This window comes from Podarcis vaucheri (assembly GCF_965113315.1).
Source record: "Podarcis vaucheri genome assembly, chromosome: 4".
NCBI classification, from domain to species: domain Eukaryota; kingdom Metazoa; phylum Chordata; class Lepidosauria; order Squamata; family Lacertidae; genus Podarcis; species Podarcis vaucheri.
The window spans coordinates 1,862,780-1,890,100 of record NC_138762.1 but is presented as its reverse complement, the minus strand read 5'-3'; the positions used below and the strand labels follow the sequence as shown (position 1 = coordinate 1,890,100).

Sequence of the window (27,321 nt, the reverse complement as noted above, 5' to 3'; positions counted from 1 at the left end):
GAAAGGAGATTCCGGCTGATCATTTGGAAACGCTCTCTGACAGTAAGAACAGTTCAGCAGTGCAACAGACTTTGACAAGCGGAGGTGGACTCTCCTTCCTTTGAGGTTTTGAAACAGAGTTTGGATAGCCAACGGCCAGGGATGCTTCAGCTGAGATTCCTGCGTTGCAGGGGGCTGGACTAGATGACCCCTGGAGTCCCTTACAGGTCTACGATTAAGTTTCTGGATCTCTTGGCTCTTGCAAAGCCAACCTGCTCTGCTAGTAACTTGGCACGTGGGCCTCAGTGCAAGGACGGCTGTCGTAACTTGTGTGTTGCGCAAACACTGTGGGCTGCATGGCGTTGGCACCAGGCTGGGGAGTGGGCAGAAACAGTCGATTGGGCAGCGGTCCCTCTTAATGGATGCCACGTGGCTGTTGCATCAAAGTGCCGGCTGCCCTGACATACCTCTCCGTCTGGTGAAGATAGGGACATCCTATTCCATAAGAGAATATAAATCATGCCCTGCCCATCTGAGTGGGTTGCCGCAGCCACTCTCGGCGGCTTCCAACATATACAAAAACACAATAAAACATTCAAAAACTTCCCTTTCCAGGGCTGCCTTCAGAGGTCTTCTAAAGGTCGTATAGTTACTTGTTTCCTTGGCTTGGGGGTTGCATAACTCCATACCCTCCACCATTTCCCCGATGAAAACAGGGATATCCTAAGGGAAAGTGGGACATTCCGGGATCAAATCAGAAACTGGGAAAGAGGGACGCTTGGAGGGCCTGCCTTGAATGTCATGCTTAGAACCAGGAGTAGCCTCTCGTTTATCGATCCTCGTTGTGTCCTCGTAATCTGCGAAGGAGTTTGGGATAGGGGTCTTCTTGTCCCATTGAATCCCCACAAAGACCCTGGGAGGTGGCCAGGCCAAACCAGAGGCGAGCTTTTGGGCAGGGGTTCAAGTAGAAGTCTCCTTGGCCCTTTATCCTGCACCCGACGACAGCTGCCTCTCCTTCAACACTCCCCAAGTCCATGGCACATATCGGGCTGCTTCTGTTTTCAATATGCATTTTGCGTTTTTACATTTTATCCTGTGAACCGCCTGAGACCTGCGGGTATAGGGTGGCCTACAAATTTTGATGATGATGATGATGATGATACAGTCCTATCACAGCGCCTTGTAGCTGCCTCTTCTCTCCACTCAGAGCTCCCCTTGCTTTCTTCACAGGGCCGGAACAGGAGCTGCTCAGGCATCCCTTTCTGGAAGGCTGGGGTGCACGGTCCCTGCTCCGGGGTCCTCATCCTGCAGCCCCTTCTCTTCACCACCCATGGGCTCCCCCCCTTCTCCTGGCTTGCTGCATGAGCTCCATATGCAGGGATGACCTTGCAGATCTGCCCAGCCTCCTGCTGAGTCAGGCCTGGCTCCCCCTGATAGCTCCGGCTGCAAGAGGCCGACCTGTGGCTCAGGAGGAGGTGAAAATGACTCTGCTGCAGATCACCCAAGCAGCAGCCATTCCGACACAGCAAAAATACACTTTCGCCAAGCGAACATTGGAATTAAAGGAGCATAACTCAGTCTGCAGGAGCATCGCTGGTTGTTGGCGAAACTCGTTGGACAACAGAGAGAAACTGAACCTTTCGTGTCCTCAGGCCAGTGGAACTCTCTGCCACTGGAGATTCAGGGGGCACCTTCCATGCAAAGCTGTAGTTGCCTGCTGAAAACATTTCTATTCCTCCCAGACTGTGCAGGCAATTACGAACGCATCATTTGCAAATGGTTAATTGATGTCTGTTGTTCACTTTTTCAAAGGTTAAACAGGTATTATGTCTTTACTGATGTAAATCTCCTGGATATACTTTTGTATGACACAGTGGTGTACAAATATTTTTATAAATGAATATGAAATGTTTTTATAAATACCTATGATGATGATAATAATAATAATAATAATAATAATAATAATAATAATAATAATAATAATAATAATATCTTTATTGTCATTGCCCCCTCTCGGGGACAACGAAATTACTTGGCTGCTCCATCCACCCAGGTAGGGCATTCCACACAAAATCAAAACAACTATAAAAACACTAATTAAAACAATACAGTATAAAACAGCAAGGAAGATTAGATGACTTTCAAAGTCCAGGCTTCCCATTCAGGGCCGAGATCGCTCTGGGGAAGAAGCTGTTCTTAAGATGGCTCGTTCTTGTCTTCATCGTCCTGTATCTCCGTCCCGACGGCAGGAGCTCGAAGAGACAGTGACCAGGATGCGATGGATCTTTTACTATGTCCAGTGCCTTCCTATGGCACCTTGTGGCATAAATCTGCTCTAAGGTGGGGAGTGGGCAGCCAACAATGCTCTCTGCTGCCTTAACAACTCTGCACAACCCCATCCTGTCCTGGGCAGTACAGCTTCCATACCACACACATAAGTCATAAGTGAGCACGCTCTCAATGGCACAGTGATAGAAGGCAAGCAGCAGTTTCTGCGGAAGATGGTTTTTCCTTAGTATTCTCAAAAAGTACAGTCTCTGCTGCGCCTTCTTCACAAGCCCCCTTGTGTTGACACTCCAGGACAGATCCTCTTGTAATTCATTGCCCAAAAATCTGAACGTTGTTACCCTCTCCACACAGACCCCATCAATCAAAAGTGGCTGGACATTGCTCTTCTGTCTCCTGAAGTCCACCACAAGCTCCTTTGTCTTCCTTGTATTTATGAGCAAGTTGTTAGCTCTGCACCACTCTGTCAGCCGCTCCACCTCATCTCTATAGTCCGTTTCACCCTCCCTTTCAGAGATGAGCCCAATCACGGTTGTGTCATCTGCAAATTTGACAACCCTATTACTAGGGTGAGCAGCGACACAATCGTACGTGTAGAGAATATAAAGGAGCGGACTGAGTATGCATCCCTGTGGTGTTCCTGTGTTAGTCCTAAGCATACTAGAGGTATAAGGGCCCAACCGAACCCTCTGGGGGCGGTCTGACAAGAAGTCCAATATCCACCCACAAAGTGATAATGGAAGCCCCAGATCTTCCAGTTTAGACATCAGACGTTGTGGTAGAATAGTATTAAATGCCGAGCTGAAATCTAAAAAAAGCAGTCTGGCATAACCCCCCCGCTGCTCCAAATGTGCAAGGACGGCATGGAGGGCAATCGCCACAGCGTCCTCTGTCGATCTTTTTGTTTTATAAGCAAATTGGAATGTGTCCAGTCCCTCTGGTAGGCAGGCAATGACATAATTTCGTACCAGCTTTTCAAAGCACTTCATGATTATAGGTGTGAGTGCTACTGGACGAAAGTCATTCAGATCTTCCGGGTTAGATTTTTTTGCTATTGGAACGATAGTAGAGGACTTTAGGCAGGATGGAACAATAGCCTGGGCTAGGGATCGATTTAAAATCCCAGTGAAAACTCCTGCTAGTTGATCTGCACAGTCTCTCAATACCCTTCCAGCTACCCCATCCGGCCCTGTGGCCTTCCTTGGGTTGATTCCCTTCAACACCTTCCTCATCTCTTCTTCTTCCACAGAGACTACTACATTCCTTTGTACTGATGATGATGGTGATGGTGGTGATGGTGGCAAGGCCTTCACAGGGAGTGGTGGTGGTGTTGGTAAAGCCTCAACAGGTGTTGCTGCAGATGTTACTTCAAAACGGGCAAAAAAGGCATTCAAACCCTCTGCGAGGGATGCCCCTCCCTCGTCTGCCAGGGAGTCCTTGGATTTATACCCTGTTAATTCTTATGAATGAAGGAAATAAAGAAATGAGGAGAGCTGGGCTCCCGTTCCTCCCACTCGCCAACCAGATGTCCAACGGAAGCCCCCCAGCCCCCCTCCCCCTCCCGTGCTTTCCTCGCCCCTCCCCCAGTCTCAGGCACTCAGTGGCTCAGAGCATATCCCCTCAACTGTGCCAGAACAAATGGGACATCTCATTTTTCCCTGCGTGAGCATGGCAGTCTTTTGGGGCCCCCTGCTCTCAGGCGATGTCGGAATGCAATCTCCCCTCAAAAAAGCACATTGGAAGGCCAGGGACCTTGTGTGGGTCAGGTGATTCACGCAGGAGTGCGGCCCCAGAAGATGGGGTCCCGCTTTCCCCCCATGTGGCATTTGACAGTGTGCCATGGGCTGGCTTAAAGGAGCCTGGTAGCCACTGTGCCCAAGGTCCACGGAAAGGTCGTCTTCTTCCGCTGTGAATGTAATATCTTATTCTGAAATATTCTTTTGAGTTTGGGGTGGGTGGCTTAGCCAGTAGGATGCTGGAGCGAGTCCCTTCTCATTCCTGGACCCAGCGAGGGTTGAAATCCTTTGCTGAAGGAGCCAGACAGCTTTCTGGGCCAGCGCATGGCCTGAGGGCGCAAGGAAGGCGCTTGCTCTGCGCCTGAGGACACCTGGCTGGCAGTAAGAAGAACAAAAGCCACAGGGGGAAAGGAAAGGAAGGAAATAGACTTTATTTGCGTAGCTGACAGGCCATGGCATCAAAGGACAAACACTGACAAAAATACATTACAAATATCATTACCATAAAATCTTATGACCTATTAAAACCCTAGGTAGAAGCTGGATTATCATTCATCAATGACCCTCTGTCCCATGGCCCGCGGCCTTTTCTCTGGTAGATTGTTCCAGGTCGGTTAAGTAAATAGACCAGCCAAATTGAAAGATTATAAATATAAAAATAACCTCGGGGGGGGGGGTCAGGACAGGGAGAAAGATAATAAGCAGATGCAGATAAATTAATAATCTCAGTACTTAAAACTTGGCAGAGGTAATAAAATGATAGTAGTAAAACATAATGATAGTAATAATAAGATCCTAGGCAAGGAATCCGGGTGATGACACTGATGTCATTCAGATAGCAGCTCTCAGTCTCATTGCTCTCTCGATAAATCTGGCAAACTTCTCTGTTGTCGAGCTGTTCTGGTCGGCTAGGAGTGAGAACAATTTGGCTTCACAAGAGCGGCCCAGGATGGCAGACAGGAGCGGCGTGATGGTCTCGTCCCTGAGATCTTTATATAGGGAGCAAGACAAGAGAATGTGTGACACAGTCTCTACATAGCCAGCTCCACAGGGGCAGAGCCGGTTCTCAAATAAATTTTTTTGACATCTACCTTCAAGAACAGCTGAGGGTAACATATTTAGTCTGGCCAGTGTAAAGGTCCGTCTGAGTTTTGCAATGGTTAAGGTACACAAATAAGGTGCCCGAAAATAAAAGTGGGAGGGGGGCAGATAGGCGTACCAAGCACTAAATTTCTTAACATAGGCCAGATTATTCTGCTGCTCAATATCCTTCATGCGCTGGTCAATAATGGTTTTTGCCTTGGGGAGACCCATTTTCAGAAGATGCTGTGCTTGGAGGCCACATGTAAGTAGTTTTTGATGCACTACTTTGGACCACCGACTTCTGTGAGCATCTCGTGCTACTAGAGGTAGTAGTCCGGATGGGTTTAAATTTAAGCGAAGCCAATAGCTGAATGTTCGGGTTTCGACGGAGAGGAGGCCAGTCTCCAGCCGTAGGGCCGCATTTGGTGCGCATGGTGGAATGGCTAGAATCTGTCTTAAGAATTTAGACTGGACTGTTTCAAGTGTGCAGCAATGATTTCCCGTCCAGATATTTTTTTTACACACTTTCGTCCAATTTTATTCCACCTCCATAGACTTGGGGTTTTTGCAGAAATTCAAGCCTCCCTGGTTTGGCTTACAAACCATGGACAGAAGATTCCTTTGATAAATAATGGCTGAACTTGTAATAAACTAATCATACCCAGACAGGAAACATGGGAATTAGAAGGGACTCTCTCCAGCATCACACTGGCTAAGCCACCCACCCGAAACTCAAAACAATATTTTAGAATAAGACATTGCAAAGGAATGTCAAGTATACAGAGGACATTTAGCAAAACAATGATCTTAGACAATTATCTTTAACGAAACATTCCTAAGGGAGGTCAATAAAACACAGCAGAGCAGAAACCCTTGGAGTCATGCACCGCCTAGAGACTGGGGTGGCACGTAGCAATATTTTAGTTCCCTTTTAATTACATTGCTTTGAATCCCTACTTTAGGTTTTATTTTGCCTTGAACATGGCTGTTTGACCTCTGGCCCCAGTAACCAACAACTTAGCCTCACTAGTCATGGGATTTTTGTCCATCGCATGACGGTGTATGTTTTGACTCCACAGAGTGGGAAGTGACGGAGACAGGATGTTTGTGTTACTGTGTTCTGTGAAGTGGGACTATTGTTCTTTTTCTCTTTGCTGTCTGATGCTAGAGAGAGAGGGAGCCATGGTGCAGTGCTCCCTGTCTGTTTATACGTAAATAAAGTAGATTAGCCAAAATGCTGAGTTGCTGAGCTCTGTTACACAAGCTGTGAAGACTTTGCAGATCCCTAAGTGTGCCGATTGTCAGTTGGCATCGGTCACTGTGATGTTTGGGCTGAAGAAAGCTAATGAAGCTGCCAAACGATCAACCAAGAGGGAGAGAACATGCCAGTCGGGCATGTGTCTCTGCCAGGGTCCTACTCGAGTGTAGAATGAGCTCCTGACAGAAGATGAAACACCTAGGTTGTTTTTTTTTTGTATAGATATATAATATACACTCCCCCCTAACACTGCCAATCTTCTAGCGCCACCCACCCTTCACATTTCACCAAATTTAATCCTCAATTTTACATACAACCAGTTCATTAAGAAATATGCGCAATCCTTTTCTCTTCTTTTCTGTCTGAAAGTCTCAGAAGCCGTCAAGATGCTGCACAATGTGGTCCCTCCTGTCCCTTTCGCTGCTCTTATTTCCACCTTCAGGCTGATGAAGTGAACATGCGTGAGGGCGGACCACAGTTGTTGACGTTTTCTTAGGTTTGAAGTTTGCTTGTTTTGGAATTTTACCAGAGAAAATAAACTGCTGCCGGGGCCACTCGCTTCCGACTCTCCCTCTGCTTTTCTCTCCCCATGCTGTGAAACCTGAATGTGAGCTCCCTGGGGCAGAGTCCTGTCCTACATTCCAAGGGCCCTCAATTGTTAAACCCATAATAATAATAATAATAATAATAATAATAATAATAATCTGAAAGTAGCCTTAATTATCCTCAGTGGGCTCAATTATCCTCAAGAGCCAAGCCTTTGAAACTCTGTTCGCAATGCTTTCTTAGGCCCTGCTTCCTCCCAGACAACATCCACACCTTCCTCCCTTACCTGGCCTTGGACTCGGCTGTCCGACCTCTGACCCCCATAACCAGCAACTCAGCCTCACTAGCGCGGACTGCAGAGGGTGAACATGAAACCCCTAGGGGTTGTTTGTATAAATATATAATATACAGCCCCACTGCAAACACTGCCAATCTTCTAGCACCACCTACCCTTCACATTCCACCAAATTTAATCCTCAATTCTACATACAACCAGCTCATTAATAAATATCCGCAATCCTTTTCTCTTCTTCTCTGTCTGAAAGTCTCAGAAGCCGTCAAGATGCTACACAATGTGGTCCCTCCTGTCCCTTTCCCTGCTCTTGTTTCCACCTTCAGGCTCCAAGGAGGTGGGCTGATGTAATCTCCACAAAATCCTGGTCTCCTCTCCTTCCTCCCCCCTAAACTCATAAATCTTCCTGCTTAGCAGACAGTCGATCCAGTTGTCACCCCTCTTTTCTTCTTTACTGCTTTTATTTCTCATGAGGAAGTCCCAAGGGGTGTGTGTGTCAAAATCCCTCAAAAGTCCCTCAAGGTTGTTCCTCTCCATCTTCTTTCAGGCAAAGTCCTGACTTCTAAAACTAATCCATCGCAAAGAGGCAAATTTAAAGTCCGCTCCTCCCGAAATCTTTGCATTCCTTGCTTCAGGGGAAGGGAGATGACGCAGATCCCGAAAAAGCCCCATAACTTAAAAGATTCCCTCCCCTCCTTGCCCCGTTCAAGCAAAGCAGAAATCAGCCTCTTTCCACACAGATGCTCTTCTCCTGCAGCAGAAATCAGGATCCCCTTGAAGGGGGCGTGTGCCTCTTCGCTTGCCAGTTGTGTCCCCATTCAGAGCCGTTCCCCGCCCTCCCCACGGGACTTGGCCAGGGCTGTTCGGGGACAGTTTGCAATCCTTTGCTGAAGGAGCCAGGCAGCTTTCTGGGCCAGCGCATGGCCCGAGGGCGCAAGGAAGGCGCTTGCTCTGCGCCCGAGGACACCTGGCTGGCAGTCAGAAGGGCAAAAGCCACAGGGGGAGCGGCTGCTTCCAAGCCTGGGACGGGGGGAGAACCTCGCCTCTGCTTCGTCTGGCAGACAGGGATGCCCATCCCGGATCACAACCCCCCCCAAAAAATAAATAAATTACCGGGCGAGCGCGGGTCGTGCCCTTTCGATACCCCTCGGAAGATTAGGGGAGACCCTTTCCCCCCATAGACCTCCGCCTGGGACCCCCAAAGGGCGACTTGCCGGGTTCGCTGCCCCCCTGGCGTTTTATTTTGGATCGCTTTGTTTGATGTTTCAATGAAGGTGGTAAACTCCTTTGATGTTATTATGGGTGTGAAATATGTTGGCGGGGGAGTTTATTGGGTTGTAATTGTTTTTATTTGCCCTCTCCCTGCCGATTAAGAAGCAGCTCCGTCCCCGACACCCATCTGGAAAGAGGCAGGGAGGGGCATTGCGGGGGGGGAGTGGCCCTTGGGTGTCTCTCTGGGTGGCCCCTGTTGGTACCCCCACCCCTTATTCAGAGGGATGGAATCCAGAGCAGAGGAAGGGTCCGCATCCCCCTCTGAGTCTTTCGCCCCCAATTTCTCCACAGTAGGAAGAACAGAAAGGGCAACAGACCAGAACTGGGTGGGGAGATGACCGGGGGGGCGATTGGGGCATGGGGGGTCAGTCTGGCAGGAGCTTTGAGGATGTAGGATTTGGGGACACAGCAGGGGTCCCTGGCTCCGAAAAGCACTCCAGCTTCACGGAGGGGGGCAAAGTGCCACAGAGTCCTGAAACCGCCCCCCCAGTGGTGCTCAATGGTTCCTCTTGAGTGACAGAGAAGCCCCCCCTTTCCCAGCCCCCCAACTAACAGGAGGTGTTTCTATCCCCCACTCCCAGGCCAGTCCCCTCCCTCCGTCCCGGAGAAGGAGACACATGAAGCCAGGTCAGATTGCAGAGGGAGGATTTATTAGAGGGTCAAGCGTCACATGGGGGCTGGAAGGTGAGACCAGCAGGAGGAGGCCGCTTCTCCCTGGGGGTGTCTCAGTGGGACCGGCAGGCCAGAGCATGAGCCACCACTCCGGGCAGCTTGTGGAAGGCATGGTGGCAAGCAGGGGTGAATTCCTGTCCAAAGGGGGGGCTAGCAGGAGGGTGATGAGGACCTCGCCAGGAGCTGGAAGAGAAAAGAGAAGGTGACTCCTTCTGCCAGGGGACCCATGTGTGGGACACCCTCTCCCCACAACAGATCCCACAACAGATTCAACAGATTGAGGCTGAATCCTGACAAGACAGAAGCACTGTTTAGGGTGGACTGGGGGCAAGCAGGTAGTGGGGGGGACTCCCTGGTTCTGAATGGGGTAACCGTGCCCCTGAAGGACCAGGTGCGCAGCCTGGGAGTCATTTTGGACTCTCAGCTGTCCATGGAGGCGCAGGTCACTTCTGTTTCCAGGGCAGCTGTCTCCCAGCTCCATCTGGTCCACAGGATGAGACCCTACCTGCCTGCAGACTGTCTCACCAGAGTGGTGCATGCTCTAGTTATCTCCCGCTTGGACTACTGCAATGCCCCCCATGTGGGGCTACCTTTGAAGGTGACGCAGAAACTGCAACTAATCCAGAATGTGGCAGCTAGACTGGTGACTGGCAGTGGCTGTTAAGATTGCTGAGCACAATTCAAATTTTGGTGTTGACCTTGAAAGCCATGAAAGGCCTCAGCCCTGTATACCCAAAGGAGCGTCTCCACCCCCATTGTTCAGCCCAGACCCTGAGGTCCAGCTCCCTTTTGGCGGTTCCCTCACTGTGAGGGAAGCAGGCAGAGGGCCTTCTTGGTTGTGGCTCCTGCCCTGTGGAATGCCCTCCCACCAGATGTCAAGGAAATGAACAGCTAAATGAAATCTGAATGCAACCCTGTAACAGGAAATGTCTAATGTCTTACCATGTTTTATGTCCTGTAAGCCACCCAAAGTGACACACACACACGGCACCCCCAGTCCCCCCCCACCAGGCAGCCCCTTGGGGCGGGGGAGCAGCCTCACCCTGAAGTTGACAGGGTCCACGTGGAGCTTGTTGCAGAGCAGTTCATGCAGCTCGGAAAAAGCCTCCTGGACCTTGTGGAAAGAGGGCTGGAGAGGTTCCTAATGAGAGGGCAGGGCTGGCGCGGTTCCCGAAGTTAGCGAAGAGCCTCTGGCACCAGGGGTAGACCACCAGCAGGCTGCAGAGAAGGAAGGAAGGAGAAAGGGAGAGGCATGGATGGTTATTATCCAGGTGGAAAGAGGAGCACCTGCCCAACCTGCTTAGAGAGGCAACCACCCCGGGACTTACTTGCCAAGGACTTCCATACTAATGACGGCCATATCAAGTCTCATCCAAATAGCGGTGATGATCTGCATCTCGGCCATGATGGCTGGCTGTGGGCTGGGAGCTTCTCTCGGCTGCTGGAGAAAACCTTCTGGGTTCACCTGGAGCTTCTTCCACGGCTGGAGGCTTTTATACCCTGTGCCAAAGCTCCTCCTCCCAGATTTACAGAAGCCGTCCTGGTTTTCTGATTTGATCTAAGAATGTCCTGCTTTTCCTTAAGACATGCCTATTTCCCCCTGAGAAATCCTGGAGTAATGTCACGCTTGTGCCAAGAAGACAAGCAAGTATAAAGGCTTTAGAAGACATCTGAAGGCAGCCCCAAAGGAGCGTCTCCACCTGCATCAATCAGCCCAGACACTGAGGTCCTCCTCCTCCGGTGATTCAGCTACAGGGTACCAGGCAAAGGGCCTTCTTGGCAGTGGCTCCCTCCCTGTGGAAAGATGTCAGATGTCAACCTGGGTGGCCTGAAAGATGGACTAGGCAGATTCATGGAGGAGAAGCTCTAATGGCTCCTAGTCTGGCTGGCTTATCTCTCCCTCTACCATCAGAGGCAGCGATGCTTCTGAATCCCACTTGCAGGAAACAGCGTCAAGGGAGAGGCTCTGGGGCTCCAATCCTGCTTGCCCATTGGGGTCCATAGTTGGCCATTGTGAGAAGAGGGTCCTGGACTCGATGGGTTTCCTTTGGCCTGGCCCAGAAGGCTCTGACTTTTCTCATTCCCAGTCTTAAGGAACCTTGGGAAATGGAGTTCTGTGAGGGAGCACTAGGAATTTCCAAGAGAACTTTCAGCAGACATTCTAGACCTTCAAGTCCCCAGAATTCTGCAATAGTTTGTTCAACTATTTTCATGCCAAGAAAACTTGGTTGTGTGTATTTGCCCAGACTGATTCAGGTGACATTTCAAGGGACGCAGAATCATCTTTCTGCTGAGAAACGCCTGCATGTGGCCTCAACTTTTCTGGTTGTATGACTTTGGGTCACTTTAGAAGTCCTCAATTCTTTTGTCATTCCTGCCCCCTTTTGTACACCTATTTTGCTTCAAAGCCCATATTCTGAGTGAAGCTCTTGCTCAGGGATGGGGAACCTGAAGTCTTCCGGATGTGGTCTGACTCTGCTTCCACTTGGCAGGCAGTGGTCTCCCAATCCCTGCCCTTGTTTAACCTCCCTGTCTTCCTACCCCTGCCGCTTCCAACTCTCCCTCTGCTGTTCTCTCCCCACGCTGTCAAACCTGAATGTGAGCTCCCTGGGGCAGAGTCCTGCCCTACATTCCAAGGGCCCTCAATTGATACATGGTGAAGTAATAATCATCATCTGTAAGTGCAATTAATTATCCTCAATGGGCTCAATTATCCTCAAGCGATTGCAAGTCTGTTTGCAATGCTTTCTTGGGCCCTGGTACAGATCTCTCCCCACGCTGTCAAACCTGAATGTGAGCTCCCTGGGGCAGAGTCCTGTCCAACATTCCAATTGATAAATGGTGAAATAATAATCATCACCTGAAAGTGCAATTAATTATCCTCAATGGGCTCTATTATCCTCTAGATACAAGCGATTGCATCTCTGTTTGCAATGCTTTCTTGGGCCCTGGTACAGATCAGGGCATGTGGCCAGGATTGCCCAGGGCCACCCCTGTCATTGGGAGTGAGGTGGCTGCTTCAGGGGCAGATGCTGGGCTGGAGGACACAGGGGTGAGGCATCGCAGGACAAACACAGCCTGCCACCCCCAAGCTGGCTTGCTGCCTTCAGGTGCAGGAGAGAACATTGTCCCATCTCCAGCACTGAAGAAAGAGATTGAGCTTCCAGCTGAATCACGGGAGCTGCAGTTTGTTAAGTATTGTGGCTCTTTGAGGGGGTAAACTACACTTCCCAGCAGTCTTTGGGGGAAATCATGTGCTTTCACTCTACGTTGAGTACAGAGCCTGAGAAGATTTGTGTTTCCCCATCCTTGCTGAGGGTGGGGACAAAACCCATCACCCTCATGCCCTGGCTGACCACCATCAGTGACAGAGCACTGGGCTAAATGGATCTTGGTCCAATCGGACAGGGCAGTTTCAAATTTCCCAGGAACTTGCCCTAAAGCCCTGCCAGAGGTATCTATTTCTCTGTGATGGGAGTTACCTGTGAGTAAGACCCATCAAATTCAAGAAGACACCCCTCTAGCTAGACACGCCGAGAACTGCGCTGTTACTTGTTGCCCTTAAATCCCATTTGTATTGGCCATGCCTGTCTTTTTGGGGTTTGTGAGCGACGATGGAAATCCCTTTCTCCCAGACGAAGCAGAGGCGAGGTTCTCCCCCAGTCCCAGGCTTGGAAGCAGCCGCTCCCCCTGTGGCTTTTGTCCTTCTGACTGCCAGCCAGGTGTCCTCGGGCGCAGAGCCAGCGCCTTCCTTGCGCCCTCAGGCCATGCGCTGGCCCAGAAAGCTGCCTGGCTCCTTCAGCAAAGGATTTCAACCCTCGCTGGGTCCAGGAATGAGAAGGGACTCACTCCAGCATCCTACTGGCTAAGCCACCCACCCCAAACTCAAAAGAATATTTCAGAATAAGCTATGACATTCACAGCAGCAGAAGACGACCTTTCCGTGGACCTTGGGCACAGTGGCTACCAGGCTCCTTTAAGCCAGCCCATGGCACACTGTCAAATGCCACATGGAGGGAAAGCGGGACCCCATCTTCTGGGGCCACACTCCTGCGTGAATCACCTGACCCACACAAGGTCCCTGGCCCCCCCCAATGTTCTTTTTTTGAGGGGAGAACGCATTGTGACATCGCCTGAGAGCAGGGCCCCCCAAAAGACTGCCATGCTCACGCAGGGAAAAATGAGATGTGCCGTTTGTTCTGGCACAGTTGAGGGGATATGCTCTGAGCCACTGAGTGCCTGTGACTGGGGGAGGGGAGAGCAAAGCACCGGAGGGGGAGGGGGGCTGGGGGGCTTCCGTTGGACATCTGGTTGGCGAGTGGGAGGAACGGGAGCCCAGCTCTCCTCATTTCTTTATTTCCTTCATTCATATTTATTTATAAAAACATTTCATATTTATTTATAAAAACATTTCATATTTATTTATAAAAACATTTCATATTTATTTATAAAAACATTTCAAATTTATTTATAAAAATATTTGTACACCACTGTGTCATACAAAAGTATATCCAGGAGATTTACATCAGTAAAGACATAATACCTGTTTAACCTTTGAAAAAGTGAACAAGACATCAATTAACCATTTGCAAATGATGCGTTCGTAATTGCCTGCACAGTCTGGGAGGAATAGAAATGTTTTCAGCAGGCAACTACAGCTTTGCATGGAAGGTGCCCCCTGAATCTCCAGTGGCAGAGAGTTCCACTGGCCTGAGGACACGAAAGGTTCAGTTTCTCTCTGTTGTCCAACGAGTTTCGCCAACAACCAGCGATGCTCCTGCAGACTGAGTTATGCTCCTTTAATTCCAATGTTCGCTTGGCGAAAGTGTATTTTTGCTGTGTCAGAATCGCTGCTGCTTGGGTGATCTGCAGCAGAGTCATTTTCACCTCCTCCTGAGCCACAGGTCGGCCTCTTGCAGCCGGAGCTATCAGGGGGAGCCAGGCCTGACTCAGCAGGAGGCTGGGCAGATCTGCAAGGTCATCGCTGCATATGGAGCTCATGCAGCAAGCCAGGAGAAGGGGGGGGAGCCCATGGGTGGTGAAGAGAAGGGGATGCAGGATCAGGACCCCGGAGCAGGGACCGTGCACCCCAGCCTTCCAGAAAGGGATGCCTGAGCAGCTCCTGTTCCAGCCCTGTGAAGAAAGCAAGGGGAGCTCTGAGTGGAGAGAAGAGGCAGCTACAAGGCGCTGTGATAGGACTGTATCATCATCATCATCATCATCATCATCATCATCATCATCCAAATTTGAAGGCCACCCTATACCCGCAGGTCTCAGGTGGTTCACAGGGTAAAATCACAACGTAAAAACACGAAATGCACATTGAAAACAGAAGCAGCCCAATATGTGCCATGGACTTGGGGAGTGTTGGAGGAGAGGCAGCTGTCGTCGGGTGCAGGATAACGGGCCAAGGAGACTTGCGCTCGAACCCCTGCCCAAAAGCTCGCCTCTGGTTTGGCCTGGCCACCTCCCAGGGTCTTTGTGGGGATTCAATGGGACAAGAAGACCCCTATCCCAAACTCCTTCGCAGATCACGAGGACACAACGAGGATCGATAAACGAGAGGCTACTCCTGGTTCTGAGCATGACATTCAAGGCTTGCCCTCCAAGCGTCCCTATTCCCAGTTTCTGATTTGATCCCGGAATGTCCCACTTTCCCTTAGGATATCCCTGTTTTTATTGGGGAAATGGTGGAGGGTATGGAGTTATGCAACCCCCGAGCCAAGGAAACAAGTAACTATACGACCTTTAGAAGACATCTGAAGGCAGCCCTGAAAAGGGAAGTTTTTGAATGTTTTATTGTGTTTTTGTATATGTTGGAAGCCGCCGTGAGTGGCTGCGGCAACCCAGTCAGATCTGAAGGGCATGATTTATATTCTCTTATGGAATAAGGTAAAGGTAAAGGTACCCCTGCCCGAACGGGCCAGTCTTGACAGACTCTGGGGTTTGTGCGCCCATCTCACATCTATAGGCCGGGGGCCAGCGCTGTCCGGAGACACTTCCGGGTCACGTGGCCAGCGTGACAAAGCTGCATCTGGCGAGCCAGCGCAGCACACGGAACGCCGTTTACCTTCCCGCTGGTAAGCGGTACCTATTTATCTACTTGCACCCGGGGGTGCTTTCGAACTGCTAGGTTGGCAGGCGCTGGGACCGAGCAGCGGGAGCGCACCCCGCCGCGGGGATTCGAACCGCCGACCTTTCGATCGGCAAGCCCTAGGCGCTGAGGCTTTAGCCCACAGCGCCACCCGCGTCCTCTTATGGAATAGGATGTCCCTATCTTCACCAGACGGAGAGGTATGTCAGGGCAGCCGGCACTTTGATGCAACAGCCACGTGGCATCCATTAAGAGGGACCGCTGCCCAATCGACTGTTTCTGCCCACTCCCCAGCCTGGTGCCAACGCCATGCAGCCCACAGTGTTTGCGCAACACACAAGTTACGACAGCCGTCCTTGCACTGAGTCCCACGTGCCCAGTTACTAGCAGAGCAGGTTGGCTTTGCAAGAGCCAAGAGATCCAGAAACTTAATCGTAGACCTGTAAGGGACTCCAGGGGTCATCTAGTCCAGCCCCCTGCAACGCAGGAATCTCAGTTGAAGCATCTCTGGCAGTTGGCTATCCAAACTCTGCTTCAAAACCTCCAAGGAAGGAGAGTCCACCTCCGCTTGTCAACGTGTGTTGCACTACTGAACTGTTCTTACTGTCAGAGAGCTTTTCCGAATGATCAGCTGGAATCTCCTTTCTTGCATCTTGAAGCCATGGGTTCGAGTCCTGCCCTCCAGAGCAGGAGAAAACAAGCACGCTCCCTCCTCCATGGGACAACCCTTGAGATATTTGAAGATGGCTCTCATATCTCCTCTCCGTCTCCTCTTCTCCAGGCTTAACATACCCAGCTCCTTCAACCGCTCCTCATACGGCTTGCCTTCCAGACCCTTGATCACTCTGGTCTCCCTCCTCTGCACAGCTTCCAGCTTGTCCACATCCTTCTTCAACTGTGGTGCCCAGAAGTGGACACAGTGTTCCAGTTGTGGTCTGACCAAGGCAGAAGAGAGCAGGACTATGACTTCCCTGGATCTGGACACTAGACTTCTGTGGACCAGACTAGAACAGCATTCCCCCCCTTTTTTTTTTTGCTGCTGCATCACACTGTGGACTCATGTTGAGCTTGTGGTCCATCAAGACCCCTAGATCCTTTTCACATGTACTACTAGTAAGCCAGGTCTCCCCCACATTGCATTCATTTTTATTTCTCCATTCCAATTATGCATAAAATTGTCTTTTCAAGTCTTTTGTGCTTTTTCATATATTTCTTCATCATCTAATAAATTATCATTCAGTCTCCAATGAAAAGTCTATTCCTATAATTTCACACAAAATTGGATTATGATCTGAAAGAGTTTTTGGTTGACTGTTAAGGTCATTTTGAATCCTGATTGTGTCTTCTGCTGCTTTAGCTACCATTCCCAGTTTGGTGTCAACTGCAAATTGGATGAACATCCCCTCAATTCCTTCATCCAAGTCCTTTATAAAGACGTCAAACAACAACAGACCCAGGACAGCACACTGCGCACGTCACTTATCACTTCTCCCCAGGTTGATGAGGAACCATTAAGGAGTCCTCTTTGGGTTTGGTCAGTCTGAAATTTGAAATTTGAAATCAAACCTTTATTAGGCATTGTACAGATAAAACCATAAAAGAAAAAGTAACATATAAGTGACTTGAAGTATATGTAAGAAGGCAGCGGTTGGCTACAAACATATATATATATACACATATAGAGTCAGTGATTTTCCTTGTTAACCTGCTCCTTGGAGGGCTGCTACCAAAAACTCAGCTACCCCCGCCGTTACCCTTTGGTCAACGTCGGATAGGCAGAATCCCACACATTCACCTTGTTGGGGTTCCAGGCCACCCAGAAGAGGGGACAGCACGCGTTGACGGAGCGTACTGTACAATGGACAATGAAAGAGAATATGCTCTACAGTGTCCGGGACATTCATAGAGCATCTGCAGAGTCTCTTGTTTCTAGGGATGTTTTGATATCTTCCCCAGACAAAAGCTGAGGGAAAAACATTCAACCGGGCCAGCATAAAAGCCCTACGTTGGGCTGGGATTGTTAATTTAGTGACGTAGTTGGCTCTGCTATCTAAGATATTTAAATCATAGAATACGGGGGAGCAAATTTTGTTTACTGCTGCCATAATATTTTGTCTCTCAACATCCTTTAATCTAGTTAGGATATTATGGAAAATGTATTGCTCATTAGAATTGTATAGGGGCTCCAGCTCGATGCCTAAAGATTCAATCTTTTTTTCAAGGTACTGGTACCATCTTGATTTATAAGAGTCTTGAAGCAAATCAGCGAGCAGGCTTGATGGAGGGCAGCGAAAATGGCAGCGTAACCAGTACTTTATTGAGGTGGACCAGGCCCAGTATTCCATTGTGTGTATGCCTATTTCTGCACACATTGTTTCATATTTGATCACAGCTGGGAGTCCAAGAATACGTCTCAGAAAGCTGGAGTGGATCTTTTTTAGATCACTGTTATATGCTTGGACCCATAGTGGGATTCCATAGAGTATCTGGGCTTGCACTTTTGTTTGAAATATCTGATTGGCCGCAGGGATAAATTGATTACCTTTCTGATAGTAAAAACGAGCAACTGCTGATGAGGTGCACTTTGCCTGTTTTATGGCGTTTGTGCGATGATTTGCCCACCCTAAATTGCTCTGGAATAATATTCCCAGATACCTATAGATTTTTACTTGTTGGATTTCATGCCCTCTTATTTTCCATTTCTCTAGTTTCCAACCATTCGAGAAGACCAAAATTTTTGTCTTCTCATAATTTATTGAGAGTTTATTACATTCACAGTAAAGGATCAGAGAAGATATAAGACGTTTCAGACCCAGACTCGTTAGTGATAGTAGAACTGCATCGTCTGCGTATAATAAGAGAGGAACTGGTTTCTGATTAAGTTTAGGGGCATGTGATTCTATTTTTTGAAGGTGATCTGGCAAGTCTGATAAAAATAAATTAAATAGAAAGGGTGCAAGAATACACCCTTGTTTTACCCCTTTCGAGTTTGGGATGTCTGGTGAAAGGTGACCTTTGGTGCTAAGTTTGACTTGACAGACATTGGAAGAGTATAGATTTTGTATTAAAGTCAATAAACGCTGATCAATTTTTAATTCTGCGAGTTTCCTCCACAGCTTTGGGCGGTCAATTGAGTCAAATGCACCACGAAAATCTACAAAAGCAGCATATATCTTAGATTGCCTTTGGGATCTATATTTTTCAACCAAATGCATAAGTATAAGGCAGTGGTCTAATGTAGAGCAGCCTTTAGAGAAACCTATTTGTTCTTTCCCTGGTAAATTTAGATTTTTCATCCAGGGAAGGAGTTTAGATAAAAGGTGCTTAGCGTAGATTTTCCCTATCACTGATAATAAGCTTATCGGTCTGTAATTCCTTGGTTCTTTTGGGTCACCATTTTTAAAGATTGGGATAATTATTGATCTTAGCCATATCTCAGGTATGATCCCCTCTTTGTCTATGAGAGTAAACAATTGAGCTAAGGGTTCTGCCCACCAATCTATATAGGTCTTGAATAATTCTATTGGTAGACCATCAGGCCCAGGAGATTTCCCCGATTTAAAATTTTTTTTAACTATTTCTCTAATTTCCGCTTCTTCTACCCTTGGCCACTCCTGGAGTTTATTGATTTTGTTTTTAGTGATCTCATTTCCTTTAAGTTCACTGTGTAGATTGTTAAAGACAGAAGTAAAATATTGGTACCATTTGGATTCTGCAATTGGTGATTGGGTTAATTGATTTTCGGGTTTCAATCCTCCATACACTAGGTTCCAGAACGCTTTGTTGTTTTTGTTCTGAATTGAGTCGAGTAATTGTAGCCATTTTTGGGTTGCGTATTTCTGTTTCTTTTCGGCCAGAATGTGATGATATTTTCTTTTTTCATCAAGATAAGAGGGCTCTAGTTTAGTGCGGTTATTTTTAAATATTTGGCGCAGTTTTCTTTTTAGCTGGAAACATTCATCGTCAAACCAGGGGCTAGCGCTATGTTTAAGTATCCAACCTTTAGGTGGGGTACTAAGCTCTGCAAACATTTGAAAAATTTCATTATAGATTTTCGGAATATCACTGTGGGGATTAATGGTCTTTAAATTAGATAGTACTTGTTTTCTCAGGTTGGCTGTTAGCTTTTGCCCCACTGCTGCACTCATTTCCTGGGACCATTTTAATTGAGTCATTTGTTTGTGTTGAGAAGGTTCTATGGTATTATATTTGGTTATTTTAGTTTCGTCCTTTAAGTTAATAGACAACAATAATGGCTGATGGTCGCTTTCAGTACGCGTTCCAATTTTGAGGTCCATGATCGAATTTATAATATTATAAGGAACAAGAATATAGTCGATGACACTGCATCCTCGGGGGGAGAAGTATGTAAATTCCCCGCTTCTATCGCCTTTTGTTGAGCCGTTCACAATCTGTAAATTAAAGTTGTTACACAATTCAAGTAGGCGTAAGCCTTCGTTGTTTACAACCCTATCTCTGGAGGAACGTCCTATTTTTAGGGCATGTGCGATATCATTATCAGTATTCCAATTTAGTTTACTACATAGTTGTTCATTGTTGGATCCCACTCTAGCATTAAAATCACCTGCTATTATCAGTGAGGCATTTGGGTATTTATCGGTCAAATTTTCTATGTAGGAGGTTAGTTGTGACCAATTTTCATTGCTGCTGTTGTTTTTGGTTGGGGGGATATAGACATTTATAAGTAACAAAGTATCGTCTTTTTGTGTTAAGAGTAGAGCTTGTGCAAGTGGTAAGCATTTTTCTAGGTGTTTGATTTCAAACCCTAGTTTGTCTTTGATCATACAGCAGAACCCTGCTTTCGGCCGGCCCTTCGTGTTTGTTTTCAATGCGGGTTTTGTATAGGAGGTGAATCCATTAATTTTAATATCTCTAGTTGACCATGTTTCTTGTAGGAGTATTAATTCAAAGTCTTTAAAGAAGTTCATTAGGTCTGGGTCTCCGCCTTTGTTTCCCCACCCTGCAATATTCCAGGACAATAAGCGTAGAGTCCGTTTTTGAGTTGGTGGGTGGTTGGCAGCATTTAGTCATTCTAGTTCTGTTATTGAGTCCAGCGAGGAATTTTGTCTTGTGTAAATACAGCCATTTGTCGCTGCTTTCGGTGGGGAGGGTAATGGTGGATCTGTTAGGTTCTTTTTTAAAATACGGGGAATTAAAATTTCCTCCCTTTCTTGATTTTCTTCCTTAACTGTTCCTTGTTCCTGAGAGATTTCTGTGGTTGGTGGACTGTTATGGACAGTAGGACTGTTTTCAGTCTCTACTTCCATTTCTTTGGTCTCATTTGGTGTTGAGCTCAGTGTGTCAGGTCTGTTGGAAGTCATCTTTTGTTCGGCAATGTTAGAGTCCTTTGTAGTGCTTAAATAAAGGGTACCTATTTCGTTTGGAGCTAGTATTTGATATCTCAGCCAGGAATTTGTGGTCTCTTTACTAAAGTTTTTGCTTGCCATTTCGTATTTTAAAGGAGGCTGGGTTTGAAGCTCTGCATCTATAGATTTGAAAGTTCCATTAGTAGCTCTCTTTTTGACTATGCATTTTGGGGAGAAGGCTGGTAAGTGTAAAGTTTGATTGTATATTGTTTCTACTGCATTTTGTTGACCTTGTTGATGAATTTCGGTCAATCTGGCCTGCAGTTTCGTCAATTTACTGAGTATATTTATTTGTTCTTTGTCTGGTAGCTTGGTAAAATTACTCAGCAGATCTTCTTCTTCTGGGACTGTCCAGTCTATTGTGTCAAAAGCGAGGCTGTTGTTTAGTGCTATAGTCGCTTGGTTTGGGAGCTCGGATTTTTCTTGCGTGATTTCCCGGGTAGCTGGCTGCGGTTTCTCCCATCTGCTGAGTTCTTCCACGGGAGTAGGGCAGATGTCGGCTTCTGGTGGAGTGACCTTGTTCATCTTATTTTGTCTTTTAGATGCGATCAATGGGCTGAGTGATATATCTTCAAAGTGTCGACGTGGAATAATTCCTTTCTGGGCTAAGTAAGCCTTTTCCCTTAAGATTTTGGTTGGAATTTTGTGACTACCAAATCTTAGTAGTACTTTTTTGGAGTATCCATCGTTAGTGAGCCTCTTGACTGCTTTTAAGTCAATACTTCCACCCTCAGGGCCTAGGAGCAGGTTTAGATGGTGTCTGGCCCAGAAGGATGACTCCCAATAAGGTAGGGGCCCTCTATACGGGAAAATGTGGAGAACAATCTCACATGGCTTCAATATCAGGTTGAATGAGTGAGGGGGACTTCCTCTGGTTTTTGGTTGGTTTAGAGGTATAAGTTTGTATTTGTTCTGTTTACCTCCAGGGCTTGTTAAGGATGGCAAAAAGGGAGTGAGTTGCCTCCTTTCAACTGGGTTATCCAGCTTCTTGGAGATGTTTTGTAATTGTTCAAAGATTTTTTGAACTGTTTGAGCAGTCAATAGGCAGCATTCCTCCAGCAGCTCCACCTTTCTACCAATTAGTGCTTGTGCCTCAGTTATGGGAGTAGTAGCCTTGTCCTCATTAATCCCTAAGGATATCTCTTCGGCTGTCTTTCCATGAGAAGAGTTGGGGAAAGTTTTAGGAGGGAGTATGTGCTGATTTTGAGGTAGCAGGTAATTATCTAGATTACTCTGTTTGGTCAGTCAACCATCTACCAATCCACCAAATAGTTACCTTGGTCAACCTCCATTTAATAGCTTCCTCGCTAGAATATCATGGGGGATTTTGTCAAAAAGCCTCACTGAATTCAAGATACACTATGTCGACAGCATTCCCCTGATCCACCAAGTTTGTAACTCCGTCCAAAAAGAGAAAAAAGAAAGAGGGAAAGAAATCAGATTGGTCTGGCTGACTTATTTTGGGGAAACCTATGCTGGGTCTCAGTAATCGCAGCGTCTTTTCCTAAATGCTAGTAGACCGACTGCTGACGTATCTAAGAGGCTGAGCAAAAGAGCAACTGCTCTGGCTTACCTTCCACTTCAGTTGGGGAACTCAAGCCCAGATCCTCAGTTGTAGACGGCCCAGAAAGCCCTCTTGCCTCTGCAGATCAGCTCATCCAGCTGACGGGACAAAGGACCTTCCAGCCATCTTCAGCAGCCAGGATCACATACCCTCCAGCATTTCTCTGATGATAAGAGGGCCGTCCATCAGGCTAGCAATTCCCTCTGCCAAGAGAGGAAGACAGCTGATGGACGGGCAGCTTTCAGGCCCTGATCATGCACAAGACCTTTGGTACTGTTTTCTCACAGGAAAGTGTTTCTGGTTTTGTTTGGTTCAGAACTTTCCCCAGCCCTGCATCTGGGAACTGGTCAGTCAAAAAACAGGACATAGAAACCCAACTCAAACGCTTTTCATATCAACGTTGAGGGTTTTTTATGCTTTGCAATGCACCAGTTACTCCACTAATGTTTTGATTTGCTTTTCCCAAGGAATTATGGGTGCATCAACACCAGAAACTTAAATCACCTGCAAATCACTACTGCTCCTTGAACTAAATAACCTCAGGTGCAGTAGGTTTCTTGAGTTTAGATTTCTGTTAAGAGACCGCTGACACTTTTCCACGACTACACGCCCCAAGGTTGGTAGCAAGTATGAATATACAGTGAGAGATCTGCTCAGTTGTCTGCTTGGTGCTGTCTGGGGGACAGCCTGTCCTTTGGGTTGTTGGGAATGTATTCAGCCACGGCCTGGGGGGGGGCATGTGTTCTTTCCCCATGAGCTCAAGCGTGTGCTGGGTGAATCCTTTAGACTCCGCAAAGGAAACCCCCTTCCATCGCTGCTTTCTCTAGCAGCACTTGTCATGGCGGACTAGCATGGCCTTTCTTCATGGCACTGCAACTTGCAAAGCTCATCAGGAGCATAACGGGGCAATGTATTAGGCACCTCTGTGAAGCCAAGAAATGCTGCCTGATGATTAGCAATGAATAATCTAGCACAGTCCTTCAAAGGAAGTCCCTATTATTCCCATCTGATAGATAAGAACATACAGCAGAATCCAAACTAAGTTTGTTGAGCTTAGATGTCAGCAAAATCAAGTTAATCATGGCCAATACAAATGGGATTTAAGGGCAACAAGTAACAGCGCAGTTCTCGGCGTGTCCAGCTAGCGGGGTGTCTTCTTGAATTTCATGGGTCTTACTCACAGGTAACTCCAATCACAGAGGAATAGATACCTCTGGCAGGGCTTTAGGGCAAGTTCCTGGGAAATTTGAAACTGCCCTGTCCGATTGGACCAAGCTCCATTTAGCCCAGTGCTCTGTCACTGATGGTGGTCAGCCAGGGCATGAGGGTGGTGGGTTTTGTCCCCACCCTCAGCAAGGATGGGGAAACCCAAATCTTCTCAGGCTCTGTACTCAGTGTAGAGTGAAAGCACATGATTTCCCCCAAAGAATGCTGGGAAGGGTAGTTTACCCCCTCAAAGAGCCACAATACTTAACAAACTGCAGCTCCCGTGATTCAGCTGGAAGCTGAATTTCTTTCTTCAGTGCTGGAGATGGGACAATGTTCTCCCCTGCACCTGAAGGCAGCAAGCCAGCTTGGGGGCGGCAGGCTGTGTTTGTCCTACGATGCCTCACCCCTGTGTCCTCCAGCCCAGCATCTGCCCCTGAAGCAGCCACCTCACTCCCAATGACAGGGGTGGCCCTGGGCAATCCTGGCCACACGCCCTGATCTGTGCCAGGGCCCAAGAAAGCATTGCAAACAGAGATGAAATCACTTGAGGATAATTGAGCCCATTGAGGATAATTAATTGGACTTACAGATTATTACTGTTATTATTATTTCACCATGTATCAATTGAGGGCCCTTGGAATGTCGGACAGGACTCTGTCCCAGGGAGCTCACATTCAGGTTTGACAGCGTGGGGAGAGAACAGCAGAGGGAGAGTTGGAAGCGGCAAAGGTAGGAAGACGGGGAGGTTAAACAAGGGCAGGGATTGGGAGCTCACTGCCTGCCAATGGGAAGCAGAGTCAGACCACATCCGGAAGACCTCTGGTTACCTGAGCAAGGGCTTCGCTCAGAATATGGACTTTGAAGCAGAACAGGTGTACAAAAGGGGGCAGGAGCGAAGAAAGAATTGAAGAATTCTAAAGTGACCCAAAGTCCTACAGCCAGAAAAGGTCAGGTCCCAGGCAGGCGTTTCTCAGGAGAAAGATGATTCTGCGTCCCTTGAAATGTCACCTGAATCAGTCTGGGCAAATACACACAACCAAGTTTTCTTGGCATGGAAATAGTTGAACAAACCATTGCAGAATTCTGGGGACTTGAAGGTCTAGAATGTCTGCTGAAAGTTCTGTTGGAAATTCCTAGTGCTCCCTCACAAAACTCCATTTCCCAAGGTTCCTTAAGATTGGGAATGACAAAAGTCAGAGCCTTCTGGGTCAGGCCAAAGAGGACCCATCGAGTCCAGGATCCTCTTCTCCCAATGGCCAACTATGGACCCCAATGGGCAAGCAGGATTGGAGCCCCAGAGCCTCTCCCTTGATGCCGTTTCCTGCAAGTGGGATTCAGAAGCATCACTGCCTCTGATGGTGGAGGGAGAGCAGAGCCAGCCAGACTAGGAGCCATTAGAGCTTCTCCTCCATGAATCTGCCTAGTCCATCTTTCAGGCCACCCAGGTTGACATCTGACGTCTTTCCACAGGGAGGGAGCCACTGCCAAGAAGGCCCTTTGCCTGGTACCCTGTAACTGAATCACCGGAGGAGGACATCACTGTCCAGGCCAAGCAATGGGGGTGGAGATGCTCCTTTGGGGCTGCCTTCAGATGTCTTCTAAAGCCTTTATACTTGCCTGTCTCCTTGGCACAGGCGTGGCATTACTCAGGATTTCTCAGGGGGAAATAGGCATGTCTTCAGGAAAAGCAGGACATTCTTAGATCAAATCAGAAACCAGGACGGCTTCTGTAAATCTGGGAGGAGGAGCTTTGGCCCAGGGTATAAAAGGCTCCAGCCTTGGAAGAAGCTCCAGCTCAGCCTAGAAGGTTTTTTCCAGCAGCCGAGAGAAGCTCCCAGCCCACAGCCAGCCATCATGGCCGAGATGCAGATCATCATCGATATGGATGGGGCCGTCATTGGTGCGGACGCCCTTGGCAGGTAAGGTTGCCTCTCTAGGCAGGTTGGGCAGGTGCTCCTCTTTCCACCTGGATAATAACGATCCATGTATCTCCCTTTCTCCTTCCTTCCTTCTCTGCAGCCTGCTGGTGGTCTACCCCAGGTGCCAGAGGCTCTTCGCTCAATTCAGGAACCTCTCCAGCCTTGCCCTCTCATTAGGAACCTCTCCAGCCCTCTTTCCACAAGTTCCAGGACGCTTTTTCTGAGCTGCATGAACTGCTCTGCAACAAGCTCCACGTGGACCCTGTCAACTTCAGGGTGAGGCTGCTCCCCCGCCCCAAGGGGCTGCCTGTGGGGGGGGGACTGGGGGTGCCGTGTGTGTGTGTCACTCTGGGTGGCTTACAGGACATAAAACATGGTAAGACATTAGACATTTCCTGTTACAGGGTTTCATTCAGATTTCATTTAGCTGTTCATTTCCTTGACATCTGGTGGGAGGGCATTCCACAGGGCGGGAGCCACAACCAAGAAGGCCCTCTGCCTGGTTCCCTGTAACCTCACCTCTCACAGTGAGGGAACTGCCAAAGGGGAGCTGGACCTCAGAGTCTGAGCTGAACAATGGGGGTGGAGACCCTCCTGTGGGTATACAGGGCTGAGGCCTTATAGGGCTTTCAAGGTCAACTCCAAAACTTTGAATTGTGCTCAGCCATCTTAACAGCCACTGCCAGTCACCAGTCTAGCTGCCGCATTCTGGATTAGTTGCCGTTTCCGCGTCACCTTCAAAGGTAGCCCCACATGGGGGGCATTGCAGTAGTCCAAGTGGGAGATAACTAGAGCATGCACCACTCTGGTGAGACAGTCTGCGGGTAGGTAGGGTCTCATCCTGTGGACCAGATGGAGCTGGGAGACAGCTGCCCTGGAAACAGAAGTGACCTGCGCCTCCATGGACAGCTGTGAGTCCAAAATGACTCCCAGGCTGTGCACCTGGTCCTTCAGGGGCACAGTTACCCCATTCAGGACCAGGGAGTCCCCCCACCCACCCGCTTGCCCGCAGTCCACGCTAAACAGTGCTTCTGTCTTGTCAGGATTCAGCCTCAATCTGTTGAATCTGTTGTGGGATCTGTTGTGGGGAGAGGGTGTCCCACACATGGGTCCCCTGGCAGAAGGAGTCACCTTCTCTTTTCTCTTCCAGCTCCTGGCGAGGTCCTCATCACCCTCCTGCTAGCCCCCCCTTTGGACAGGAATTCACCCCTGCTTGCCACCATGCCTTCCACAAGCTGCCCGGAGTGGTGGCTCATGCTCTGGCCTGCCGGTCCCACTGAGACACCCCCAGGGAGAAGCGGCCTCCTCCTGCTGGTCTCACCTTCCAGCCCCCATGTGACGCTTGACCCTCTAATAAAACCTCCCTCTGCAATCTGACCTGGCTTCCTGTGTCTTCTTCTCCGGGACAGAGGGAGGGGACTGGCCTGGGGGTGGGGGGTAGAAACACCTCCTGTTTGTTGGGGGGCTGGGAAAGGGGGGGCTTCTCTGTCACTCAAGAGGAACCATTGAGCACCACTGGGGGGGGGTTTCAGGACTCTGTGGCACTTTGCCCCCCTCCCTGAAGCTGGAGTGCTTTTCGGAGCCAGGGACCCCTGCTGTGTCCCCAAATCCTACATCCTCAAAGCTCCTGCCAAACTGACCCCCCATGCCCCAATCGCCCCCCCCCGGTCATCTCCCCACCCAGTTCTGGCCAGTTGCCCTCTCTGTTCTTCCTACTGTGGAGAAATTGGGGGCGAAAGACCCAGAGGGCGTTGCGGACCCTTCCCCTGCTCTGGATTCCATCCCTCTGAATAAGGGGTGGGGGTACCAACAGGGGCCACCCAGGGAGACCCCCAAGGGCCACTTCCCCCCCAGTGCCCCTCCCTGCCTCTTTCCAGATGGGTGTCTGGGCGGAGCTGCCTCAGAATCGGCAGAGAGAGGGGGCAATTCATTTCGATTTATCCATTTATTTGTTCATTAAATTTGTGGTTTAACAGGATGAAATTACGATATAAAAACACAAAACACATAATCAAATAAAAACA

General features: G+C 48.5%; 1 protein-coding gene and 2 long non-coding RNA genes across 5 annotated transcripts in view; 1 reads left to right on the top strand and 2 right to left on the bottom strand.

The window, feature by feature from the left end:
• Window positions 1–27,321, bottom strand: part of LOC309530638 — a 130,714-nt gene that overhangs the window by 47,653 nt on the left and 55,740 nt on the right. The window contains exon 1 of one of the 2 annotated variants that reach the window (XR_014218799.1): window positions 6,657–6,996. The exons of the other annotated variant lie outside the window; for it this stretch is intronic. This is a non-coding gene — a long non-coding RNA (uncharacterized lncRNA). Of the gene's footprint in view, window positions 1–6,656; window positions 6,997–27,321 lie in introns of those variants that run through there. 2 annotated transcript variants of the gene reach the window in all.
• LOC309530592 (uncharacterized protein) overlaps window positions 1–27,321 on the top strand; it is an 88,952-nt gene that overhangs the window by 32,523 nt on the left and 29,108 nt on the right. Inside the window, exons 1-2 of one of the 2 annotated variants that reach the window (XR_014218762.1) lie at window positions 25,032–25,297; window positions 25,398–25,620. Coding sequence is in view for 1 of the 2 variants with exons in the window: in XM_082219669.1 (XP_082075795.1) it covers window positions 25,233–25,297 (65 nt within the window). In the remaining variant the exon portion in view is untranslated. Of the gene's footprint in view, window positions 1–25,031; window positions 25,298–25,397; window positions 25,621–27,321 lie in introns of those variants that run through there. The other variant, XM_082219669.1, reaches the window with a different exon arrangement.
• Window positions 10,692–26,618, bottom strand: LOC309530626. Its single transcript, XR_014218783.1, has 3 exons — window positions 26,515–26,618; window positions 22,179–22,372; window positions 10,692–10,918 (listed from the first exon to the last, which is right to left on the bottom strand). It is a non-coding gene; the product is annotated as an uncharacterized lncRNA (long non-coding RNA).